At 51.7% G+C, this 8,953-nt stretch overlaps 1 protein-coding gene across 2 annotated transcripts; it reads right to left on the reverse strand.

The window, feature by feature from the left end:
- Positions 1–275: 275 nt before the first annotated feature.
- TP53RK (TP53 regulating kinase) lies at positions 276–4,629 on the reverse strand. 2 transcript variants are annotated; one of them, XR_007508131.1, is made up of 4 exons: positions 4,229–4,629; positions 2,826–3,679; positions 728–961; positions 276–611 (listed from the first exon to the last, which is right to left on the reverse strand). XR_007508131.1 is itself a non-coding variant. In XM_049817162.1 (2 exons), the coding sequence occupies exons 1-2, from the start codon at positions 4,617–4,619 to the stop codon at positions 3,201–3,203; spliced, it is 870 nt and encodes a 289-aa protein (XP_049673119.1). In that variant the 5' UTR covers positions 4,620–4,629; the 3' UTR covers positions 2,665–3,200. The 2 variants fall into 2 exon arrangements, 1 of the variants encoding a protein (XP_049673119.1); XM_049817162.1 differs by lacking the exons at positions 276–611; positions 728–961 and having other exon boundaries at positions 2,665–3,679.
- Positions 4,630–8,953: the final 4,324 nt, after the last annotated feature.

The following is an 8,953-nucleotide window of genomic DNA, read 5'->3' on the forward strand; positions in this document are numbered from 1 at the left end:
AAAGATCATTTACCTCTTTCCAAAGACAAATATTTCAATTTCACCTAAGAACGTATTTTTTATTTTATTGTTTTCCTTTTAAAATCAATTGAGCTAAACTTGGCTGCAAAATATTTTTAGGACTTTGTAAAATATTGGTGGCTTGAAACTGTATTTGCAGTGGATAAATTATTCATGTAAAAAAAACCCCAAAACTCAGGAGTCTTATTTTCCTTATGAGAATGCACATGCGCTGGAGCATCACCCAACACTAAGGGGACAGCTAAAGCCAGAGTATTAATAATGCAATGGCAAATTATATCAATAATAATAATTATAATAATTTTGGTGTTGTTCATGACCACGCACTGAGAGCTGACACAGCAGAAAGCCAAGCTATCCTCAGTCAAACCAAGACTGGAAACTCCACCTGCCTTGCAAACCAGCCAGGGAATCCGTGGTTTTCATCCCAGGAGCTGCTCCCACAGGCACAACCAGCGGTGCAGCTGTGGGGTGGACACTTTGCAGGTCCAGAGTGTCCTCTTTGCTGGACGTGCACCTGCTGTGATTCTTCCACCCTCGAACAGCAATAGCTCAGCATTCACCACAGCAATCCATATAGACACATCAGGCTGACCGAGAGAAAATATCAACAAGCTGTAGCACAGATGTGCAAAAAGTAACGCTTACATAATGAAGAGCGGTTTTGTCACGCAGCGAAAAAGCAAAACATTTTGCTTTTCATTACCAGTCATGTTCTGCTTTGTTTTGAAGCTCCATCACAGAGCAGATTTCAGCAGAGGCCAATTCAGGAGTCCCTGCTCGAAGGCCAGTCCCACGCACCAGCACCCCGAGAGGGCTGGCCTCGCCGCAGGCTGCTGACCCCAGCTCCGCTGCGGGACTTCATCTCAGAGCACCGTGCCGGCCATAAAAACTTGCAGTTGATCAGCTTTGTTTCTACTCCGCTGTCCCGCAGGGAGAGCTGCATTTTAATAAACATAATGATAGTTAGAAACAGACTTCCTCAAAGGGCTTCACAAACAGAACTCGATCCTGGCATCACCAGGAGACAGTAACAGCGGTGTTTGTACAGATGGGGGATGGCAGGCAGGGAGGTTAGGCGTGCTGCCTCTCCTCAGTGGGTCTCTGATTTGGGGCTCAGATCAGGCCTCGTTGGGGGACTCATTAGCTCCCATCCACCTGCTCCCACCACGCCACGAGGCCCCGCTCCAGCGGCCCGCAGGCCACCCCAGGCCACCTGGGGAGCACCGTGTTTTAAGCGACCGTGTGCTGCTTGGGCTGTTGCATTTGCTCTCCAAGCAGGTAGGAGAGCGGACAGCAGCAGCAGCAGCTCCTAAAGCCCCACCGTTCCCTGCATGACAACATGGCTCCTCTTTCTTTTGCCCCCAGCCCAGGCTGCGCCACGCTCCATGCAGGGTGAGCACGGCTGGGGCACCCAAGCAATAAAAAAAAAAAAAAAAACCCGCACACCGGGAGGATGGGGTGCTGCTTCGGCAGAGGGTCCTGGGGCCCCGCAGCCAAAGCTGTGGCTGGGCGGTGGAACCCGGGGCCCCACGCCGGGGCCGGGCACTCGCCCAGGCGGCTCCTCTAGCAAGAGGTGAATGCGCGCCGGGCACGGGCAGCCCGCAGCGCTAGGACACTTGCGCGGCCGCGAACCGGCAACGTGCTGCTTTTGAAGCGGCGGCGCTGCGGCGGCGCCACCGCACGGAGCTAGAATCGTACCGCCGCAGCGCCTTGTGGTTGTCGGCGCCGGCTGTCCGACCCCGCAGCCCCTCCGCTCCCAAAACGCAGCCCCGGGCTGGTGCCTCGCTCCTCTCCCTACCCGGAGCTCCCGGCACCCTGCGGGCTGGGGCCGCGGTGCCCAGCGAGAGGGGCCCCGCTGGCCCCGTCCCCTCCTAGCGTGTCCCCAGGCAGGGGTTTGCTCGGGTTTCTTCGCTTTAAGCGGGGAGGAAGCAGCCCTCCATCCCCATCTCCCCTGCCAGGCAGAGTCGCGCCCGCCACAACCCCCGCGCCGCTTTTCGCTGCTGCTTTGTCCCCTCCGGATGGAAGGAGCCGTTGGGAAGGGACATGTGCGCGGCTGTAAAGAGGTGAGGAACACTGCCGTGCGGAAAGGGGGTTTCTGCAGGGTTTGCTCCCTCTTTTGCACAAGCATTTGCAGACAGAGCACCAGTGACAGCATAAGGGAACAGGATCTTCCCCGATGGACCACAAGCCTGCCCAACACAGCAAATCGCTCAGCGAGAAGCTCACCGTTTCTTTTACATCATTATCTGAAGTAAATGATAAGCTTGTGCTCTCAGCCAGCACACAAGTCACACCCCAGTCTGTCTGTAAGGCAGAGCACTGATTATCATCTAACCCATCTACTGTGGGGTTTTCAAGTTTTTCCTCTGGGCCATCTTACATTCACACGATTAGATACAGTAATCCAGAAAATCAAGTAATATAGAGAAAAAGTTACCCAAAACTCCAGTATTACTACTGCCTACCTAGGCAGGCAATCACAACACAAGCAGTCCCTCTTATAAAGCTCCAAAAATGGAAATTTACAGCGGACTTCTTGCTTAAATTTTCTCAGCAGAAAACTGTTCTTGATTAACAATTTTTATATTTGCTTAGGGAAATACTATTGACTGAAAAAAGCCAAAATTACTATTGGAAGAAAATGAATCTGTCTTATGTTTAGTGCTGTATTTCAGCATCACCTGTGTCCTGGAATTCAGCCCTCCTAAAGATTTTCAGGATGTGTAGAGACATTTATAATGGACTTAAACGCTTTGCTGTAAAGTCTTCTGAAAAATAACACATTCGTTTCTCTTAATTACCTTTTGCAGATGCTCCGGTATCTCCAGGTCCCGCTTACCTCCCATAAATCCATGGTCCACAGGCTGAGAAAGATTACTCTGTACGATTCCAACCACACAAAGAAAGAGGGTGAGTGGAATGACACTGTAAACCACTTTTTAGAAGAAATATTTAACGTTTGGGAAAGAAGTGACCTTTAGTTGTTTCTCTCTTGTCTGTGCTCTCATCTCACGATTACTTTGGTTACTTTATGACACTTAAACTCATTCAAATTTATTTATTTGAGGACAGTTATCAAAATAGTGATCTCTGAAATAAAACCAACTAGAAATATAAATAACCATATTTGCAGAACCTAAGTAGTAATATTTCTCCATCCCTAAGCCCGCCCTCTTCTACCCAATCATGGATCTCTTCCTTCCCCTTAGTCGTACTTCATCTAGCCTTTTGATCACAGGACCAGATTTCTTAGATGTAGCTGCATAGGTCTTTAGCAAAGCTTTAAACATAGTTTCAGTATCTGGATGAGTGCTAAGGAAGGCTTTTTCCAGAACATACAAATCAACTCCTTTATCCTCCGGAAGACCTGAAATAAAACTGAGTCCAAAGTCTATCAGCACCAAGTCCAGCTTCTCTGTGGGTGGCCGCAGAAGTATATTGGAAGTTGTAAGATCCCCATGTATAAGATCTTCATCGTGCATTCTTGCTAACAGCTCGCCCATCTTCTCTGCTAAGGTAAGGAGGCTACTGGTATCATTTCCACTCTGTTGTACAGAATTAATATGATCTTGAACAGTAATTGCGCCTACAATATCTTCAAGATATATGGAGTTGGTGACATAATCCACGAAGTAGACCACTGGAGCTGAAATCCCTATTTAAAAGAAGAGCAAATGAAACGCTAGCAGTTAATTTACAGGACTTTCCAATTTTTAACAACAAAACACAACCGATACAAGCCTTAAGCAAAAATGCCAGTTGAGATCACCCCCCGCCACTGATAACCCACACCTAGGGATGGCCCCCGCCAGAACCTGGTTTCCAACCCACGCTGCACTAGCCTCCAGCCTTAAAACTACTTGGCAGCTCGAGCTCACTAGAGGATCAGCCCCTTCTGGGGCGAGACTCCCCGGCAAAACACGCAGAGGGGCTTTCTGACCGAGGACAAGCTGCGTTTTAGGGGGGGCACTCTGAAAAAGCACAGCGGGTCGCCCCGGGATGAGAAGAAACCACCCGCATCCCTCAGGACAAAGCAGGAAGGCCGTCAAGTGCCTGTTCCTTGCTCCGAGCGACGCGCAGAGCCGGGAGGGCTGCCGGTGAGCGCCGAGGCACCCGGGGCCCAGGGGTGTCTGTCCTACCAGCGCTGCCTCGCCTCACGCCGCCCCGGCCCGCCCGGCCCCGGCCCCGCCGCCCCCGGGCCCACCTGCCCGCCGGCACCGCAGCAGCGACCGCGCCTCCTGCGCCGTGCGCCGCCGGCTCAGCCGCTCCTCCAGCGCCGGGTGGCGGTACCGCTTCGGGATGCGGAGCTTGGCCACCGCCGCCCGCCCGAGGAAGAGCCCCCGGTAAACGCGCGCCTCGGCGCCCTGCTGCACCAGCTGCAGCCCCGGCAGCGGCGGCGGCGGCGCCTCGGCCTCGTCCGCGGCCCCCGTCTCGTCCACCGCAGGGGCCTCGGCCCCGGCCTCGTCCACCGCAGGGCCCGCCGCCGCGGCCCCGGCCCCGGCCCCGGCCCCGGCCCCGGCCTCATCCACCGCAGGCCCCGCGGCCCCGGCCATGCCAGAGCACAGGCCGCCCGCCTCCGTTTCTGCCGCCGCCATCACAAGGAGGCGCCGCCACAGAGCGCATGCGCGTCGCCCCTCCGCTTCGGCAATCTTCGGTAGCCCCTGACGGAAACCTACGAACTGCCCGAGCTCCACCCCCCGCTTGTACCGCTCCCTGGCGCCCTCGCTATAGCGCGCCCGGTGCCCCCCCCCCCCCCCCCCCCCCCCCCCCCCCACCTCCTCGTTCTTGTTGTTCCCGGTGCTGCCCCTTCCAAAACCCTTATTTGTGCTTCCCCCATAAGTCCTGCTGCCCCTTGCCTACCTCTGCTGTGGGATACCAAGTAGCTGCAGGATGGTAGGACTTGCGCCACAGCCTTCCCCGGCCGGGGCATTTTCCTGTGTTTCTGCCAGCGCAAGAGTGAGACCCGCAGCTGTCCCAGGGCCTGCAAGAAAGCTGCTGGATGTGCATCTTCCCAAGGCTGCAAGTGGGGTCTTCTGGTCCCCCCAAGGTGCTGCCAGCACCATCTCAGAGCTGCCTGGCAGGGCATTGCCCCTGGGGACAGCACCCCTGGAGCATCACCACCAGGATGCCCCAGCACCCCCAGGGTGTAGGGTTTAGGGATTAATCCATGCGGGGCCCGGACAACGGAACACCAATGTGATGATTAAAGTCGCCAGTTTATTGAGCTTAGCTAATCATTTTTATACAATTCTCTAAGTTGTTGAGAGACTTTGACTGGCTACTACATGCAAGCACTTGGTGTCCACACGCACAAGCGTAAGCGGTGATTGGTTACATCGGTACTGTCCACGCGCACAAACACAAGACATAATTGGTTGTGTTAATTAAAGCATACAAGACTTGTCTTACTCCAATTGGTCAAGATAAGCCCCTGAATTGAGGTTGTTTGTGCCAAGTTCCCTTTATCGTGGAATGTGCACTTGTGTTTTCCTAATTGGGATCTTTCTTCTTCTATCTTCTTATTTATTCTGTTCAAGGCCTTCTAAAGGCGCCTGGAACAGTCTTGTGACCATGAGCTATTTTCAGGCCCAATAACTAAGTTCCATATAACTGAACCCTACACCAGGGCAGCACCACTAAGGCAGCACCACTGGCTCTTGGCGCTCCGTGTGCCAAAAGCCTTCGCTGGAGCCCATGCAGATCCACTGCAGCTGCCCAGTTTGTGGCTGGGGAGGAGAAGGGGTTCTCCCCGTAGGCTACAGGTGATCGCCAGCCTGCAACGGGGCATGGTGTGACCTCGGGTCCCCGCGCTGGGCAGCACCAAAGCTTCTGCCCCAGGTCCTGGCACTCATGCGGCCACCCCATTTCTCCACCAGCTGAGCCCCACATCTCCGCGTTAGCAAAAGATGGATAAAACTCATTATGTTGCAAGCAGTATTTGGGGTTTTATGGCAGACTGAAAACCTACTACTCGACTGGGTGATCTGCACACGCTGCAATTTATGTTCCTCAGAAGATAGATGCAAGACACTTCAGCCCAGTCTGTGTAAATATGTTTTCAATTGTTGCCTTTGGAGGTGCCACAAGTCCGTTTTGTCCTTGTTTTCTCATCCGAAACATTTGTTTCCTTTTCAGAACATTTATATTTTATTAACACATTCCATACAGCTTACTTGTCATTACACGGTGGGATCATGCCCGGCAAATATTTATCTTGCTTCAGTAACAACTTTTAAACAACCTTCCCAAGTTTTCAATGATACGGGTAATCCATCCCACAATTCTGCCCACTTGTGGCATCCTCCTTCAGCTGCCCTCACCGTGGCAGGGCTGCAGGAGCCTGACAGCTTGGCCAGGGAAAGAGATGCATTCCTGGGCTCTGTTGCTGGAATTTGCAAATGCCACAAACAATCAAATAAATGAAGAGGTTTACCCCGTGTTGTGGACAGATTTTATCTAAGCATCTGTGCACAGCCCCCGCAGACATACATATATGACCTATAAGCAAGTGCACACAGATACCCTCGGTTCATTATTCTCGTAAATATGATGGTCTTCTCTCATGCTGGCCAAAAACATCCTCCAGAGCTTTCAAAATATGAAAGAAAATATTTTTGCTTTATTTTCCCCATTATTTTATTTATTTAAATTTTATCTTTCCTCTGATTCCACTTATTCTTTTCTCTTTGAATGCAATAAACAGTTGACATAGCCCTTGGAAACCATCTGGAGCCTTTTACAATATTTATGGTATCACCCAGTATTTTTATTGGAATATTGAATCACCCCAGAGAACTGCACTAAAGCCACAGACTCTCTGGTAAATTGTTTAATTATGTAACTTTGTTCTCCTGGTGACAAGCATTTATAAACTCTCCTTTTACAAACAATGTAATAGAGTTAAAAATTGCAGCACAGCAAACCAAGCTAATGGAAACCAAGGCAGATCCCATGGGCTGCTCCCCACTGTCCTGCCGATCCCTTGGCATCAGGCAGGCTGCAGCGCTGCGGGCAGCTCTCCCCTCACCCACCCACCCCCAGCTTATTTAAGGATGGAGGCTGCCATCCTCAGAGGTGGACAGACTGGAAAAGAGCTGAATTTGGGCTACATCAGGGCTCAGGTGACTCCTCGCACCCAGCTAAGACACTTGTAGGCTCTAAGGTTGCACCCTCAACCTGCAAAGGGTGGGCACAGGCATAAACCGTCCTGTGTGCGAATTCACAGCTCTGACTCCCATTGCAGCTCAGAATTATGGATCTTGGCCAGTTCCCCCAGTAAGAGGATGCTACAGGCAGGGCAGGCTGTAGGGACCGGCCACCCATCAGAGGGGCGCAGGGACGCAGGGGAGCGCCCTGGGTTGCCGCAGGCTGCTATGCTGGAGGCACCCCTAAAATGTGCAGGCAACAGGACCCATGGGGCGACCACCAGTACTGACTGGCATTGCCAGTGAACCCCCCTGGGGTTAGGATAACATGAAAGAAAATGCATGCAGCCTGGTGTCATAAGGAGAAAGTTCTGTGGGCTGTAAACGAGCACGCAATAAATGCAGGTGCCTGGCGAGCTGGCTCCATCCCAGCCAGCTGTAACACTGGCGTCTGCTCATGGATTATAATTTTCACCAATAACTGCATTGAGCTTGGCCAGTTCGGTCCCCTGAATCTCTTCCTAAGGGTCAATCGTCATTAGAGAAAATGTGCTCGAGTGTATGATGAGCATTGCGGAACACAGTGTCTTCCTTTTTCCAGAATGAACTTCTTTCTCCTCTTGTATTTATATTTTAATTTGTGATTTTAAAGCCTCTTTTAGCTGCTCCAGCCCAGAGGTAGAGAGTAACATTTTCAGTAATCACAGCCGCGTTGTGTTGCCAAACACAGGCTGCCGTTTCAAACGCTGAGCTCGTCAGGAAGCACATTCCTGCGGCTCAGCCCTGGAGATGTGTTGTTCGGCTGCGAAGCAGGAACGCACCCTCGCACCCCACAAGTTCAGCAGCCAAGAGCAGGATAAAGATCAGATGGGGAAATGGCACTGCCAAGACACACGGTCTCGAGAGGAGGAAAAAAGCATTGCAGAAGGGAGCAAGGCTAGAAACATGCCAGCAGAGATGAAGCATGAGCCAGTCCCGATGGATCCAACCCCTCCAGATTTTCTCATGTGGAGCTTAGGGACAAAGCTCCTGACTTCAACAGGCCCAGAATACTCATTAACTACAAATGGCATGTTTAGAAAGATGCACTTTTAAAACTGCAAAGGAAAAAGAAAAGAAAAAAAAAGAAAACCGCAAAGGAAGAATTATCCCTGCTGTACATCACAGCAGGTTTTCACATTTTTTTCAGAGGACCGTAACCCCCAGTCACGCACAGCACCGGTGCGGGGGCTGCATATCTGTACATACTGATGTCATCTTTTGGCTGCCTTTTGTAAACATACCATAAAGCTCTGCTTATACACCCCAGGACCTCGCCTCCTTGCTGTCTGTGCTAATAATGTTTATTGCCCTGCCAGGGAACAGGAAGCCTCCAGAAAATGGCACGGTGGCAGATAAACGAATGCTGAGTGACCATGGAGAAAAATATCATTTCTTCTTTCTCACACTGAAATAATTTGTGAAGGAAGGAATTGTTGAGGTGAATTGCAGATCATGTAGCCAAGAGTGGGTTTGCCCAGCGGCTGCTGAGAACTGTAGCTCGCCTCCGCTTCTCTGCCTGCCATGGTGGGGAATCTTGCGTGGGTGACGTCTCCCCCAGTTCATAACACAACGCACCCAAAATGTATAGGCTTGAGCTCTGGGGAGAAGCTGCAGGGGCCAAAGATCGCAGGCAAGATCACACTGTACCCTCAGCATACCCCTGTATTCCCAAGACTTGGATTATGAGCCCAGACACAGAGCTGTAGTGCCCACTGCCCACCGTGATCTGGCCTCATATGCAA

This window comes from Accipiter gentilis, chromosome 14 (assembly GCF_929443795.1).
Source record: "Accipiter gentilis chromosome 14, bAccGen1.1, whole genome shotgun sequence".
In the NCBI taxonomy this organism is placed as follows: domain Eukaryota; kingdom Metazoa; phylum Chordata; class Aves; order Accipitriformes; family Accipitridae; genus Astur; species Astur gentilis.

What these genes read in the sequence shown, in the direction of transcription:
- TP53RK (XM_049817162.1), bottom strand. Translation starts at nt 4,619, where the DNA reads ATGGCGGCGGCAGAAACGGAGGCGGGCGGCCTGTGCTCTGGCATGGCC. An exon ending in GCTGCGGTGCCGGCGGGCAG is followed by an intron (nt 3,680 to 4,228) that starts GTGGGCCCGGGG and finishes TCTTTTAAATAG; the next exon opens with GGATTTCAGCTCCAGTGGTC.